This window comes from Tilletiopsis washingtonensis, assembly GCF_003144115.1.
Source record: "Tilletiopsis washingtonensis strain MCA 4186 unplaced genomic scaffold FA09scaffold_20, whole genome shotgun sequence".
In the NCBI taxonomy this organism is placed as follows: domain Eukaryota; kingdom Fungi; phylum Basidiomycota; class Exobasidiomycetes; order Entylomatales; genus Tilletiopsis; species Tilletiopsis washingtonensis.
The window spans coordinates 225,071-239,955 of NW_020312017.1; the positions used below are offsets into that span (position 1 = coordinate 225,071).

A 14,885-nucleotide genomic window follows, 5' to 3' on the forward strand; every position below is an offset into this window, starting at 1 on the left:
CGAGCGATCGATAGAGCCCCGAATGGGCAGCGGCTGGCGTTCTGCTGCTGCGCTCATGTTGTGGGTGAGCCCCTATCGCCCAAGCTCGGCGCTGCTCCTCTGCGGCGGCGCCATGGCTATGCCCCTGACGAAGCTCCTCGCGGCTTCGGACCGACGCGGGCCGTCGCCGCGCGCACTGCGCCTGTGCCAGGGGCGCGCCGCACTGCATCATCCGATCAGGCCATCGCGACTTTCCTCTTAGCCTTCCTCTTCTCTGAGCTGCCCATACAAGACGCTGCACGCGCGACGAGAGACCAATCGCTCGGCACCGGAGTCCCCATCCCTGCTCCTGCGGTCCATGGCCCTTTCAGGCGGGCGTATCAGCTAGATGGGCACGGGGTGTCATACGGACGTCATCTAGCGAAGAAGCAGGCCCAGCGGCGTGGAGAGAACGCGAGGCATGCATTAGATAGCGACAGCCCGCTCAGAACCCGTAGCCTCGTCGGCTGGCGCCGAGACCGGCACTGGCTTCCCGACTGGGCGTGACAGAGGCACGGTAAGACGGCGCGGCGCTGCCGCCGCGCTGGCTGCCACGCAGGCTCTGCTGTGCGCCGTAGGACTGCGACGGCTGTGTGGGCGCCGTGTTGCCGCGTCGCAGGTTCTCAATCTTCTCGCGCAGGCTCTCGGCCGTCTCGTCGATCCAGCGCAGGCTGCCGAGATGCGCGTTGAGAATGGCGACGATCTGCGAGACGGCATCCTCGCCGTTGGGAGTGAGCGCTCCCGAGCCGTCGCCTGATGCGCCGCCAGCGCCCGAGGGAGCGGAGAGCGCATTGACCTCGTGGATCATCGAGCCGAGGTTGTGCGAGAGGTCGTCGAGCTGCGCGTTGAGCGACTCGGCCAGAGCATAGCTGTCGAGGACATGTCAGCTTGTGTCAGATCTGCGGCGAGAAGACCGCACTCACGCGCGCTCCCGCTCAGCGTCTGCGGCACCCATCTCCATGCTGCGCGCCACTGGTGCGCCGCCAGAGCTGCCCATGCCTCCATACCCTCCATTGGCAGTCTCGAGCGCACGAGCGGCCTGCTGTTCGTACGAGTCGAGCAGCGACTCGAGGTCGCTCTGCTGCACCTCGACGTAGTCCAGCGTCTGCGTGATGGACGATTGCCGCTCCTCAGCAGCAGTGAGCGAGGACATCAGAGCAGCAATCTGGAAAAAGCGTCAGCGTTGCAACATGTCACACTGCGCCTTGACTCCTCACCTCGCGACCGCCGTCCCGCAGGCACACATCCCATGCCTTGACCTCTTCCGCCTGACGCGCGAACTCCTTGGTGGCAGAGTCGAGCTCCGCAGACCACTTGTTCACGATCTCCTCCATTGTACGGCCGCGCAGGAGCGACGGAGTCGGCACGGGAGCAGAGTTCTGCGCGGATGTGGCCTGCGACTGAGCCGGCGCTTGCGGCGTGCTCGACGCAGGCTTCTCGGCAGGCTTGCCGAAGAGGCTGCCGGCCGGCGCTGGTGCCGGCGCGCTTGGTGTGGAAGCAGCGGCAGAGGAAGCGGCGGGCGCCGCAGCTGCAGGCTTGTCTGCCGGCTTGCCAAACAGAGAGCCTGCGGCCGGAGCTGGTGCCGGTGCAGACCCAGATGGCGCAGCAGACGAGGCCGGTGCCGCAGGCGCACCGCCAAACGAGAAGCCGCCAGTCTTTGGCGGCGCAGCGGGTGTGGTGCTGCCAGAGTTGGCCGCATCTGCCGGCTTTGCCGGCGCGCCGAAGCCTCCGAATGACGGCGCTGCCGGCTTCGCCTCTGCCTTCTTCTCCGGCTCAGCAGGCTTCGCGCCGAACGAGAAGCCGCCCGCTGCTGGCGCAGCCGGCGCAGGCGCAGCTGGTGTGGAGCCGGCGGACGAAGCAGCAGGAGCGGCCGGCGCCTTGGCGCCTCCAAAGGAGAAGCCACCCGACGCCGGCGGCTTGGCGGCGGGCGTGGTGCTGCCAGACGCCGGCGCACTGCCGAAGAGGCCGCCGGATGCCGCTGATGCTGCGGCGGGCGCAGCGGCAGGAGCTGCCGGCTTGCTGCCGAACGAGAAGCCGCCGCCGCTGGCCGCCGGAGCAGCAGGCGCTGCCGCAGGAGTCGAGGCTGGGGGCGCCGAAGCAGCTGGCGCCCCGCCAAACGAGAAGGCACCAGTAGCCGCCGGAGCGGGAGCGGCCGAGCTCGGCGCTGCACTCGATGCTGGCGTCGCTGCAGCGGGTGCGCCGCCAAAGGAGAAGCCGCCCGCAGCGGGCTTAGGCGCCTCGGCCGGCTTCGCACCGAAGAGACCGCCTCCCGCCGCTGCGCCGCCGCCAAAGAGACCGCCTCCAGAGGGCGCCGCTGGCTTGGCCGAGGCTGCGCTGAAGAGGTTGGCGGGCGGAGCAGCTGCAGGCGTCGTCGACCCGCCGCCAAAGGAGAAGGCACCGGCAGCGGGTGCCGCAGCGGGTGCAGGTGCTGCGGCAGCAGGCGCAGAGCCCGCCGCGCTGGTCGCGCCGCCAAAGGAGAAGCCACCTGCAGCGGGTGCCGCTGCGCCGCCGCCCGTGGTCTGCGCTGCGCCGCCGAAGGAGAAGGCGCCGCTCGACGGGCCGGCACTGCTGGGTGCCGAGGACTGCGCAGAGTTGCCGCCGAAGCTAAAGCCGCCAGCAGCGGGCGCAGCAGGCTTGGCAGCGCCGAAGCTGAAGGCGCCGGTGGATGCAGCGGGCGCTGCAGCGCCGGCAGCAGGCGCGGCGCCCGAGGCGGCCGGCGCCTGGCCGAAGGAGAAGGTGTTGCCGGTGCCCGTGCTGGCGGTGTTGTTGCCCGTCGGGTTGCCGAACGAGAAGCCAGAGCCGCCGCCGAATGCTGCGCAGAGCATATGCTCAGCTGTGCGCTATCTGTCGCTCCGCTCGGTGAGACTCACACATGATGGGCGAAGAGGGCAGGGGTGTGGTAGAAGCAGGAAGACAGGCGCGTCGCAGCGAGACGTCGGTGTGCGGGCGATGCGCGTCTCGCGCTTACGTCAGCCAGCCCGGCGCGCCATCTCCCACCGCTCTCGCTTCGCACGGCCCTCACTCCACACCACATCCATCTTCGGCCCCTCCTCGCTCGCAGCCATGGCCACGCCCATCACCGAGCCCTTCGACCTGCTGCGCCTCTCGCTTGCCGAGCGCGTCTTTGTCAAGCTGCGCGGCGACCGCGAGCTGCGCGGCACGCTGCACGCCTACGACGGACACATGAATCTCATCATGGGCGACGTTGAGGAGAGCACGTACGTCGTCGACGTCGACGAGTCGGGCGAGGTGGGCAGCGGCGTGCGCGTGAGTGTGCAGTGGCGGGCGACGTGTGCCGCTGCGGCGGCGCAGATCGGGCGCAGGTCGGGCGGACAGCGGCGTACACTTTGCTGACACTGCTGCCTGCAGGTGGTCAAGCGGCAGTCGGAGATGATGTTCGTGCGCGGCGACGGTGTGATCCTGGTGAGTCGTCGGCATGCGAGAGGGATGGCGATCGAAGCAGCCTTGCTGTGTGTGTGTGCATGCGACGAGCAGCACTCGCTTGGCTTGCGGGCAGCGCATCGCACTCTTCGCGCTGTAGGTTGCTGGGCTGACGCCCCTCGCGCCCGCAGGTGTCGCCACCGGCACGGACATGAGGTGAAGACGGGGTGGAGCACAGGTCTGAGGGCAATTCTAGCATCGTCATCGGCACAGTCAGCAGTCTGAGCAAATCGGGGGCGGCGCTGCAACGGGCGGGATCAGAGCGCGGCCAGTGGCTCCAGACAGGTCGTGAGCAGCGGGCAAGCATTACATTCGTGAGGTGACGCGGCTCGCAGCGACATTACGCAGCGATGCCGTTCGGTGCAGGTGCCGACTCTGGCGGCACAACTGTTGGCGGCTTTGCAGCCTCGGACCGCGAGCTCAGGCTGGCGGCGAGCAGCTCCTCCTCCTTGGCCAGGGCGGCGGACCAGCCCTCCTCGAACGCCTCGGGGTTGGCCGACGGGTCTGCGAGCGAGGCAGCGATGGCGCTCTGCTTGCTCCGCTTCGTCGCCTCGAGCTCCTCGCGCCACTTGCCCACGACGGCCGGCACGCGGCGCGGCGCGTAGGTGCGCGAGAAGAGCGCCGCCTCCGGGATGCGGCCGCTGCGCTCCAGCACGTCGGCGCAGCCGTCTGCGTCGCCGAGCTGCAGCCGTGCGGCAAAGGCCACATTTGTGCTGCCCTTCTCCAGCGCCATGTCGGCGAGCGACGCGAGCAGCTCGCGGTCGCCCGTCGAGGTGCCGAGCAGCAGCAGCGCCGAGAGGTCGTTGGCGCGCTCGAAGCACTCCCGAGCCAGCGAGAGGTTCCAGCGGCCGAGTGCCTTGTCGCCGATGGTGCGCCAGCGCGGCTCGGAGCCGGCCGTCGGGCCATTCCGTGCAATCTCGAGCGCCGTCTCGAAGTCGTCGAGCGAGATGGCGAGCTCGAACTTGTGGTCCGCGTCGGCAGAGACCTCGAGTGCCAGTTGCCGCAGTTCTAGGGTGGGGCACCGTGGTCAGCGGCGCGACAAACCCGTGAGACTCGCTCTAGCACTCACCTTGCCCCTCGAGGAAGCGTGCGATGCGGTTGCGCTGCTCGGTCGGCACACTGGCGAGGATGTCGCGTGCGCCGTCGAAGTCCTTCCGCAGGATGGCCGTCTGGTACTCAACGACTGCGAGCGACAGGGCGTAGCTGTAGATCGCCACGTCCTTGTCGACGAGGTACACACGGCCGTGCTGCGGCAGGTAGCCAAGGAGGTAGAGCTCCTTGTCCGTGTGGTTGATCGTGTAGGTCTGCTCGCCGACGAGATACTGGATGCGGTTCTGCGCGTTCGTGTAGATGAGGCACTCGCCCGTCCACTTGGCAGTGCGGATGCTGTGTGCACGCGTCAGCCGTGGCTCATGGTCAGACCGCGCAGTGCACTCACACCTCAGGGATCTCGCAGACAACGTCAAAGGCGTCCTCGACACCCTCGTCATCGATCGGCTCGCCAGACTCGAGGTGTGCTTGGTACGCCTCGCGGTCGAAGCGCAGCACGTAGAACGAGTCGTCGCCTGCGATCGCGACCAGCTCGTTCGTCGTCGACCAGTAGATCTGCATGTCGCGCGTGAGCTGGGCAGAATGAAGCGACGATCTACGCGCACTCACGTCCTTGGCATCAACATCGATGCGGCGCACGAGCGCGCCCGTGTCCCAGTCGTAGAAGCAGACGAAGCCGGCGCCGAGCACACCGAGCAACGCGCCGCCCTTGACGTCGTCGAAGGAGAAGCCGGGCGTGATGAGGCCGGGCCGCTCGCGGAAGTTGCGGAAGCACTTGAGCGACGAGGCGCTCTCGCGCACGGCGTACGTGTTGCTGTCGCTGGCCCACGCGAAGCCGAGGCCGGCACCGAACGCCTTGTTGCGCCACGCCAGCGCCGTGTAGATGATGTACTCGCCGTCGCCGCAGACGGTGACGAAGCGGCCGTTGGGCGAGTGGATGAGCAGCTGCGCGTACACCTCCGTCGTGCCCATCTCGCGCGAGCCGGCGGCGATGCGCTGCCCGTCGGCCACGTCGGCGTTGTCGCTCGAGCCCAGGTTGGCACTGAGCACGTCGGCGCCCTTGGAGAAGACGACCTTGCCGCTGCTGTCCATGCTCACGCTCGGCTCCTCCTTGCCCAGCTTGACGACGACGGCGCCCTCGTCGTAGCCGAGCGCAATGTCGTTGCCCGTGCGGCGGTACGACACGCACCACGCGCGCTCGAGGCCGTAGTCGAGCGTCGACTCGAGGCGGTACGTGTTGGAGTGCCACAGCTTCACCGTGCCGTCCTCGGAGCCGCTGATGATGAGCGGCAGCGAGGGGTGGAACACGGCGAAGGACACGTTCGACGTGTGGCCCTCGAGCGTCTGCACGCACGACTTGCTGATGTAGTCCCAGATCTTGACCGTGCTGCAAGGGCGCGTCAGGCCAGGGCCGCGCGCCTGCCATCCAGCCTACTCACCGGTCGTCACCCGTCGTCACGACGTACGGCTTGTCGCCGCCGTGGTAGTACTCGACGTAGTTGACGCCCTTGTCGTGCGCCTCGAGCGTGAAGTTGGCCGACGAGGAGCCGAGCGTCCAGAACTTGACGGTGCGGTCGAGACAGGCCGAGGCGAAGCTGTTGCTGTCCTTGGGGTTGAAGGCGAGCGACATGATGTAGTGCGTGTGGCCCTCGAACGACTGCAGCGAGGAGTGCGTCAGCGCAGCCTGCGACGAGTGTCGAAGCAGCAGCCTGGCTGGCTTCGGCTGCTAGGCAGCTGGCACCTGCTCGGCGGCGCAACTATTGCCCTCTCCTGCGAGCAGCTCACACCGCTCGCCCTGTCACTGTGCCAGTCCATCCACTACCAGCACCTCCTCGTGCGCCACTCACCTGCACGTGCCGCCACCCCTTGTCCCAGTCCCACATCTTGATCGTCATGTCGTCGCTGCCGGTGAGCACGTAGCTGCCCGTGGGGTGCACGGCCATGCAGCGGATGTAGTCGGGGTGCGCCTCGAAGGCGACGACCTTCTCGTGCGTGTTGTAGTTGAAGGCGCGCAGCTGGAAGTCGTCGCTGCCCGCGACGAACCAGCTCTTGCGGGCGATCCAGCGCACGCAGCGCACGGGCACGTCGGCGACCTCAAATGTCTTGACGAGCGCCTGCGTCTCGTAGTTCCAGATGTTGACGGCGCCCGAGTAGAGGCCCGCGAGGACCCATGGCTCCGTCGGGTGGAAGTCGACGGACTTGACGCGCTCCGAGCGCGCGAACAGCTTGCGCTGGATGTCGAGCAGCATCGGCATGGCGGGCAGCGGCTATCCGTGGTGCGGGGCAGGGGGCGCGAGACGAAGCGCACGGGCAGTGCGCGCGGCGTGGCAGACGCAGGCAGTGCGCGACGGACCGGGCGTGAAGAGAGGTGTCGTGAGAGCGGCGGCGCGGATGTGAGAGCAGGGCGCGGACCAGAGGAGATGCAGGTGGCTCGAGAAGGTGTGCTTGCTGGACGCCAGCCGCGCCCGAGCCACACGCGCCTCACCTCGCACGGGGCGCGGGAACCACGTCGGCGCTGGCGCGCGGCGGCGGCCACCTCGCCGCGCGCTGTGCTTGTCACGTGCGCACCTGCTGGGCGTACCACCGTGGCAGCAGCCTTGGCCCCTCGCACGCAGACGACCGGGCGGCAACAGCGCAGAGGTGTGGCACACAATGTCGCAAAGCTGATTCAAAGCGCTCTGTATGCCAGAGCAGTCGCTTTTGCCTGCGCTGCGACGGATGGTGAGGGGAGAGAGGCAAGACTAAGAGCCACGGCGGCGTCGCGTTGTCGAGCTCGAGCGTTCAAGCCTGCCGCACTGGCACCGTTGCTGGGCTTCGGCATCGAGCGTCGACATCTTCACATGGCTGTGTGGGTGCAGCATGTTCTCCTTACGGCCCAGCTCGCCTTCGAGCAACGCCCTCTGTCAGAAAAGGCGCAGAGATGGCCGAACGTGCGAAGGGGCCGAGTCAGCGAGAGCCTCGGGACACGGGCGAGGCGTGCCGCGGCCGGCCGGCCTCCACAGCCGCGCTAAGGCCGCCGGCTCATCAAACCACGCAGACGCACGACACTTTCGCCTGCCTTGTCTTAGCACCACCACCTCATCACCTCACCACCATGGTCCCGCCGCCGCTCAACTTCCCCAAGTGGCTCGCCGAGAACCGGCACCTGCTGCAGCCGCCGGTGGGCAACTTCTGCCTCTTCCGCAGCGACGACTACACCGTCATGGCCGTCGGCGGGCCCAACGCCCGCAGCGACTATCACTTCCAGCCCACCGAGGAGTTCTTCTACCAGGTGCAGGGCGCCATGCTCCTCAAGATCGTCGAGGACGGCGAGTTCAAGGACGTCGTCATTGGCGAGGGCGAGATGTTCATGCTGCCCGGTGAGTAGCGTGGCGGGCAGTACAATGAGGGAGCATGGAGTGGCGAAGCAGTGCAGCCCGGGACAGCGGGACGTCGCTTGCAGATCGTTGGCGCAGCCAGGCTGTCCGAATGGGTCTCAGCGGAGCGAGGCAACGGCGCACATTGATGCAGCCCGACGAAGGGTCGTGCATACTGCAGCGAGCCGCGAAGTGTACCAACACAGCGGCTGTCGTGCGGCGATGCTGCACGCTGCGACGTACCGAGCCAGCAGTGACACAGGGAGACAGAGAAGCTGGGAGCACGGCCTGTCTCATCGCCAGATCCAGTACTGATGCCAGTCCGTCAGCCAACACGCCGCACAGCCCTGTGCGCTTCGAGGGCACCGTCGGCCTCGTGGTCGAGCGGACACGGCCTGATGACAAGGACGGTGAGAACACACGGCTGTCGCCACGCTTAGCAGAACTGACTCCTCGCACAGATGCGCTGCGCTGGTACTGCCCGAAGCTCGAGTCACATCCGGACGGCCCGCACATCGTCAAGGAGTCGCGCTTCCACTGCACCGACCTCGGCACGCAGCTCAAGCCCGTCATCGACGAGTGGCACCGCGACGAGGCGGGGCGCAAGTGCTCCTGCGGCTACGCCGTGGGCACGCGCGAGCTCATCGGCCGCCAGACGGTGGCGTGAATGCCATGCCTAAGCGATCACACGTGGACGAGCAGAAGGCGAAAGGGCATGGATTAAGAAAGGAGGGCTGCGTTGCGCGAGAGGTGCAAGCTGACGTCCAGCGAGGGAGCAACTTGGGTGGCGGCGAAGGGACAGATGGATGCGAGCGATGTGTGTGAGGAACGTAGGCGGGTGGTCGAAAGCGGGCGAAGAACGGGCGAAGCGGATGGCGGGCGCGACGTGAATAAGTGGGCAGGTCTGGGTGGCTAAGGTGCGTCTGTGCGATGCGGCGGCGACGGATGGGTAAGAGGCAGGGCAGAATGTCTGGGAAGCGGAACGGCGGACCGAGTCCGGGCGAAGCAGCTGCGGGCAGCGGGTTGCGGAGCGAGAGTGAGAGGAGAAGGAGAAGCTTGAGGCTCAGAGGCCTTGCGCCGTGTTCATCGTCCGCCGGCGTGTGTGCCCCTAGTGGCCAGCGCCGTGCTGCGGCGTAGCGGTGCGCTCCTGATCGTGGCGCTGCTGCTGCTGGTCTTGCTGGGCGCTGCGCTGCTCGGCGGCCTTGACGGCCGGGTCGAAGCGAGGCGACGCCGCCGGCGAGAAGGGCGAAAAGGGCGAGACCCACGTCTGCGCCGCGTGCGAGGGACGGTCGAGCGGCGTGTGCAGGTGCGGCGAGAGGTGCTGCAGGTGCTGCGGCAGCGACGAGTAGGGCGCCTGCGTCGGCGTGAACGGCGGGCCCTGGCCGGAGCGGTGGTCCTGCGAGCTGTTGGCGCCGCTGCTGCCGCCGCTGCTGTGCGACGAGGCAAACTCGCGCAGCTGGCGCGCCACGGCCTGGTCCGAGCCGTCGAGGTCCAGCTTGGAGAGGAGCTGCTGCAGCTCGCTCTGCGTGTCCGTCGATTGCTGGCGGGCGCTCTGGACGCGGTCGCCGTAGCTGTAGCCAGGAACGGAGCCGATGCCGAGGCCCTGCAGGCTCGGAGCCGCACCGTAGTTTGCTTGCTCGTAGTGCTGTCCGGCGTGCGAGACGTCGAAGGGGCTGCCGCCGCGGCCGAAGGTCTGAGCGTGCGAGCGTCCAGCCGATGCAGCGTAGCTACCGTCGGCCAGCACCATGGGCGCCGGCGAGCGGTTGTAGTACGGCTCGGGCTCTGGCGCACGCTGCTGTCCGTACGCCGAGCTCGTGTTGGCAAGGTGACGAAGCACGTCGAGCGGAGGCGCGGCAGCCTCGGCGTGCTGCGGAGCCGGAGGCGAGCGCGGCGACTGGGCGGCCTTGAGGGCGCTGCTGAGGCCGGCGAGCTGTGCCAGCTGCTGAGGCGTGAGGCCACTGAGACCGGCGAGGTTCGCCAGCTGACCGAGGTGCGCCGCCTGAGCAGCTGCACTCGCGGCAGCGGCGGCGGCCTTATCGCCCTGGCTGCGGCCCCAGCTGAGGCGGATGCGGCCGCCGCCGATGGGAAAGCCTTGCATGCGCTCGAGCGCACGCTCGGCGTCGGCCTTGTAGACGAACTGCACGAAGCCGCAGCCCTTGCCCGGCGGGATCTTGGTGTACGTGATCTCGCCGAAGGGGATGAAGAAGGTCTTGAGCGTCTCCTCGGAGATAAGGCTGGACAGGCCGCCGACGAAGACGGTCGTGTTGTTCGGGTCCGTGGCGCTGTGGCCGGACTGGGGCGCGGCGTTGCTCGGCGGAGGCGACGCAGCGCCGTGCGACGGCAGATGAGGCATGGCAAACGAGCCGGCACCGAACTTCGACGACGGCGAGATGCCCGCTGCGTCGACGCCCGGAAGCGAGCCTCTGCGGAACGAGTCGTACGTGTCGTCCGGCCGCGCACCGTAGCTGCTCGGGTAGCCGCCGGCAGAGCTCGAGCCATACATTGCAGCGGCGCCCTCGCCGAGCTGCAGGTCGCTGAGCAGGGCGGTGTTTGAGGCGGTCGGGCTGGTGCTGCCCCGCGTCTTGGGCGTGGCGGTGCAGACACGCAGAGGACGGCCGGGCGAGACGCCCGTGGACGGCGTGATGACTACGCCCTGCATCTCGACGAGGGCACGCTTGCAGTCGTCCTCGAGCGAGAAGCGCACGAAGCCAAAGCCGCGCGAAATGCCTGTGAGCGGGTCGGCCATGATCTGGAGCAGTGTCAGACCGTGCACGACGCCGGGACACACGGCATTCTCACCTTGGCCGAACGGGTGCTAAGGAACGGCGCGGGCGCCATGCGCGGCGGTGTGTTGTAGTTGCCCTGGGCCTGCTGCGCATGGGCGAGCGCAATCGAGATCGGGTGGCTCGCCGGCCACGCAGGCGGGTGCAGGAACTGCGTCACGAGGTCCTCCTCGCGCAGGTCCGGGCTGAGGTCGCCGACGAAGATGCTGAACTCCTGGCCGGCGGCTGCGGCAGCGACGCCGCTGAGCGGACGCTGCGTGCCGCTCGAGACGTGCTGCAGCTGCGGCTGGAACGGCGCCGAGTGCGGCACGGCGCCCGACAGGCTCGGGAAGCTGCTGTTGTAGTCGCCGTAGGCAGGCACCCCGCCCCACGGTCCGCCTTGCGTGGGCGCGAGCGGCGACATGGCAAGAGGGCTGAAAGGGTGTCAGCTCGCTGTCATCGGGTGCAGGTGGTCTGCGGCGCTACTCACGCCGGTGCGTTGCTCCACGCCTCGTCGCAGTAGCCATACGAAGGATCGTTAGGACGTGTCGCGGTCGAGGGCGATGACGCCGGTGCGTAGCGCGGGTCGAGCGTGGCGAGGAGCGAGCGCTGACGCAGGTACTCCTCCTCCGACGCAGTGTAGGCATTCTCCTGCTGCAGAGCAGCGTGCTGGCGCTGTACGTCGTAGGCCTGTGCCTTCTCCTCGAGCGAGCGCTGGTGCTCCGCGCTGCCGGGCTGCGCCGTCGACGGCAGCGAGGGGCTGGCGTACGTCGTGCTCGACGCATCGGTGCTTGCGACTCCCTCCGGACGGCCAGAGTTGGTGCTGGACGTGCTGCTTGTGTGGCTGGTTGACGAGCGCGAGTGCTCGAGGGGCTCGTCTCGCGTGTCGACGCTGTCGAGCGGGCCAGTGCCGCCGGTGCGCAGCTGTGGCGAGGCGCGGCCGGCGTTCGACTGATGCTCGCGCACCATCTGCAGCGCTTGCTGGCTCCAGTGCTGAAGACCGCCGCCGGCAGCCGTTGTGTCGACGGCGCCGCCACGCAGCGCGCGAGCACCGTCGCTCGCACTGCGCTGGCTGCGAGCCCAGAACTCGGCGGCCTCGCCGACGCCTGCGAGGCCGGACGTGTAGGCGCCGCTGCTGGCGCGCACCGGGTTCGACACCGAGCGGTCGGGACGGGCCTCGACCGACGGCGACGAGGGACGGAGCGTCTTGTCGTTGCCAGCGTCGTCGCCGTGCTGCGCGTTGCTGGCAGGCGCGTCGTGAAGTCCCTCAGCGCCTTGCTGCTGGCGAGCGTCGGGCTGCTGCTGGTGCTGCTGTTGCTGCTGCTGCTGCAGCTGTTGCTGCTGCTGCTCGAAGCGCTGCAGCGAGCGCTGCTGGTGGCCGTGGGCGTCCTGCACCGAGGTGCGCCACGTCGGTGAGAGCGGCGTGTGCATACTGGTGTCGATCGACGGCAGCGCTGCGACTTGGCAGCCTGCTCGCGTGTTGAGAGGTGAGAGCGGGTACTTGAGACTTGCTGAGCGGAACGAACGGCAGGCGGAGCACGGAGAGTGGCCAGGCGAACGAGGAACGGTGCTGGAGCAGACACGGATATTAGGAACAGCCGATGGAGACCGCGCGGCGGCGACTTGCTGCCTGATTAGTGAGGGCGCGACGTCGTGGAACGAAGGAGAGAGGGAGCTGCGGAATGCGAGGAGCTGCAGAGAGCGACGCGCAAGGGAGCGAGCGGGTCGTGGAAGAGAGAGAAGCAGCGAGGGCCGGCTGATGAGGGTGCAAGGCACGCCGTGTGGCTGCTGCTGGAGTGATGCGCTGCTGGAAGGCGAAGGATGAGCACAGGCCTCGCAAAGCGGCGGGCCCCTCCGCTCGGGCCGCTTATAGCGGGTCGGCGCGGCAACGGCGAGCCAGGGCCGCAAACGGTGCCTCGCTGCAGCTCACCTCCTCTCGAGGTCCTCGCTCGGTGCGGCGCGGTGACGAGCTAGACGTTCAGTTGCTCAGGGACTCTGCCAGCGCGGCAGCGAACCGGCGAGACGCTTGTCCTATCGCTGCGTAGCCGCGGGTAGGGTGAAGGATGAGGGCTCTGGCAAAGTGCTGCGCCCGAGACAGGAGACACTGTGTGCTCGATCTGAGCACTCGCCGAGGGGTTGAAGCGCCGTCGCGTCGGCACAGGCGGGAGCGCAGAGGACAGGTGGCGAGGGCGACGTGGTGCAGAAGAGGAAGGCGAGCAGCACCCAGTCGGGTGGCGCGGCGACGGCCCTGAGCACGCTGCTGTGCCCTGGAAGGCGAGGGGCGACGGCGACGAGAGACTAATGGACCCCTGAGTAGGCGGCGGCAGGCGGCCGTCGGTGACCTTTGAGGAGCGCGCTCGACGGGCTTCTCGCAGCGTGGCAACTCGCTCGCTCGAGCACCGCACAACGCCGCACGTCGCTGATCCGAGCTTCGCGACCTGATCAATAGAGCAGACGAGGTGGCGTTGCAGTGCTGCTGCCTGCGGGTGTAGTGTGGGAAGGCGGGGAGCCGATGCGGATCAGCGCTCCTGCGACAGGCTCGAGCGCGCGCTTGGGCCCCTGGGACGGCGGCGGCGCGTAGCGCGCGGAACGGCGGCGGCGAGCTGTGCCGATGACTCCGCTGAGCGCCGGCGACGACAAGACGCTGCTGTGTGCTTCCTTTGTGCCGCTGCGTGTCCCGCTCCCGCAGCCGATGCGCCAGGTGGACAAGGTGCGGGCCGTCGAATGAACGCTCCCGGGTGCACTACGGGTGCGGCGATGCAGAGCTGCGCTCTTTGCCCACGCTTGTCCGATCGATGAGCGGGCGAGCAGGCAGGAGCGCAGTCGAAGCTTCCGCGATGCTGCCGCTTGTCAGATATCCTTGGCCGTGCTTCGAGAAGCTGGTGCTGTCCGCTTGAAAGAGCAGGCGAGCAGAGAGAGCGCGCAGAGCTGCGTCGACGATCTCGCAATGAAGCCGGCACGAGGCGAGCTCTTGAGATGGGACCTGGCCTTGTGTCGGCAGCCCAGCGGACGGGAAAGGGGCAGGCGGACGCTATGAGGGAGCGGAGCGAGGCTGTAAGCAGGAGCGCTCCGAGCTCAAGGGGCAGATCCGCCGGCTCGCCGGATGAGCGGTGGTCGAGCAACACTGAAGCCGCGTCGCCGCTGAGCTAACGGGCGAGAATGGCGCCAGCGTAGCTTCGGCCCGAGACGATGCTGCCCCGCCGTGGCCGACCAGTCGTGCGAGGATGGACGCAGTAGAGCTGACCCGTCGCTGTCGAATGGTCAGCTGGGTGTATGCGCGTGCGGCCAGCCGCGCTCGCCTCACCTCTTGGACAAACAAACAGCGATCGCACCTTCTCTCGACCCCTCTCTGCTCGCGTCGGAGCCGAGCGCTGCTGTGCTGCGTCAATGCACGCTCCGATATGCTGCTGTGAGGAGGCGGACACGGCGAGATCTTGGGTGCTGAGGGGCTAGTGCGGCAGATGGCGTGCATGAAGCTCAGACGGCGGCGGCGGCGCCTCGGAGCAGACGGAAGAAGAGGGCGAGCTCATGCCGCAACGCGGTGCAGCGTGCAGGGAGGGCAGCGCCGTCTCTTGTCTCCTTGTGCGCCGGACTCCGCACACTCTAGGCTCAGACTACAGGCGGCAGCGCTGCGTGCTGCTGGAGCGTGGGGCGCCGGCAAAGACGCACAAGGCGCCAAGGCAACACGCTGACGTGTGGAGCGCAAGGACGCGTCTCTTGTGCTTGTTGTGCGCCGGCCGACGCCGCGTTGTTGCTCCCGCAGCCGCAGTCAGCATGGCAGCTGGCCCGCGAGGCCCCTGATGCCGTCCCGCTGCCGCGGATGGCAGACGGCGCAACGGCTCTTGAGATGCGACGACGCTCGGAGCCGCGTGCGCCGTCGATGAGCCGGAGCGGCGGGACGCTGGCACTCAGACTTGATGCCCGCCGCGCGTCCGCTGCGTTTGCGGCGGGTGCCACTCCGGCTTCGCCGCCAAAGGGGTGCGTCTCGAGGGGCATCGCCGATGTCTGCTGGCTGCCTGCAGCAGGCAGAACGTCGGCCAGGGCCCATTCGCTTTGCCCCGCAGCAGTCGCGAGGGCTTCCCGCTCGTGCTGCTGGGCAGCGAGATGGTGCTAGGCGGGCGAGGGCTATCGAGGCTGGCTGCGTTCATGCCGCTGGCGCTCGCAGGACGAGCTGGGCTGAGGGCGCTCTGCCGTCAGGACACTGCGCGTGTGCTGCCTGGAGGACGCCTCGGCGCTCTCGCAGGCGCTGCACGGCCGC

The 14,885-nt window shown here is 68.3% G+C and overlaps 5 protein-coding genes across 5 annotated transcripts; 2 read left to right on the forward strand and 3 right to left on the reverse strand.

The window, feature by feature from the left end:
• Positions 1-342: 342 nt before the first annotated feature.
• On the reverse strand, positions 343-1,006 carry FA09DRAFT_126918 (hypothetical protein). The gene is made up of 2 exons (XM_025739062.1): positions 942-1,006; positions 343-887 (listed from the first exon to the last, which is right to left on the reverse strand). Exon 2 carries the CDS (start codon positions 808-810, stop codon positions 445-447), a length of 366 nt encoding a protein of 121 aa, XP_025596105.1. The 5' UTR covers positions 811-887; positions 942-1,006; the 3' UTR covers positions 343-444.
• Positions 1,007-2,893: 1,887 nt separating this feature from the next.
• Positions 2,894-3,614, forward strand: FA09DRAFT_344160 (Sm-like ribonucleo protein; the record flags this gene model as incomplete). The annotated part of the gene is made up of 4 exons (XM_025744637.1): positions 2,894-2,923; positions 3,103-3,285; positions 3,388-3,441; positions 3,591-3,614. 4 exons carry the CDS (start codon positions 2,894-2,896, stop codon positions 3,612-3,614), a joined length of 291 nt encoding a protein of 96 aa, XP_025596106.1.
• A 132-nt stretch (positions 3,615-3,746) lies between these two features.
• On the reverse strand, positions 3,747-6,956 carry FA09DRAFT_331784 (putative SEC27-coatomer complex beta subunit). Its single transcript, XM_025743177.1, has 6 exons — positions 6,357-6,956; positions 5,949-6,166; positions 5,119-5,896; positions 4,898-5,064; positions 4,529-4,845; positions 3,747-4,467 (listed from the first exon to the last, which is right to left on the reverse strand). Exons 1-6 carry the CDS (start codon positions 6,762-6,764, stop codon positions 3,800-3,802), a joined length of 2,556 nt encoding a protein of 851 aa, XP_025596107.1. The 5' UTR covers positions 6,765-6,956; the 3' UTR covers positions 3,747-3,799.
• A 647-nt stretch (positions 6,957-7,603) lies between these two features.
• FA09DRAFT_362506 (3-hydroxyanthranilate 3,4-dioxygenase 2) lies at positions 7,604-8,662 on the forward strand (the record flags this gene model as incomplete). Its single annotated transcript, XM_025745480.1, has 3 exons — positions 7,604-7,868; positions 8,195-8,275; positions 8,327-8,662. 3 exons carry the CDS (start codon positions 7,604-7,606, stop codon positions 8,530-8,532), a joined length of 552 nt encoding a protein of 183 aa, XP_025596108.1. The 3' UTR covers positions 8,533-8,662.
• A 1,247-nt stretch (positions 8,663-9,909) lies between these two features.
• On the reverse strand, positions 9,910-10,611 carry FA09DRAFT_288822 (RNA-binding domain-containing protein; the record flags this gene model as incomplete). Its single annotated transcript, XM_025739937.1, has 2 exons — positions 9,910-10,147; positions 10,367-10,611. Coding segments are annotated over 2 exons (483 nt in total), but the record flags the coding sequence as incomplete, so codon positions are not given.
• Positions 10,612-14,885: the final 4,274 nt, after the last annotated feature.

What these genes read in the sequence shown, in the direction of transcription:
- FA09DRAFT_331784 (XM_025743177.1), bottom strand. Translation starts at nt 6,764, where the DNA reads ATGCCGATGCTGCTCGACATCCAGCGCAAGCTGTTCGCGCGCTCGGAG. An exon ending in AGGGGTGGCGGCACGTGCAG is followed by an intron (nt 6,167 to 6,356) that starts GTGAGTGGCGCA and finishes TCCTCGCTGCAG; the next exon opens with TCGTTCGAGGGCCACACGCA. An exon ending in GTGACGACGGGTGACGACCG is followed by an intron (nt 5,897 to 5,948) that starts GTGAGTAGGCTG and finishes GCGCCCTTGCAG; the next exon opens with CACGGTCAAGATCTGGGACT.
- FA09DRAFT_126918 (XM_025739062.1), bottom strand. Translation starts at nt 810, where the DNA reads ATGCGCTCTCCGCTCCCTCGGGCGCTGGCGGCGCATCAGGCGACGGCT.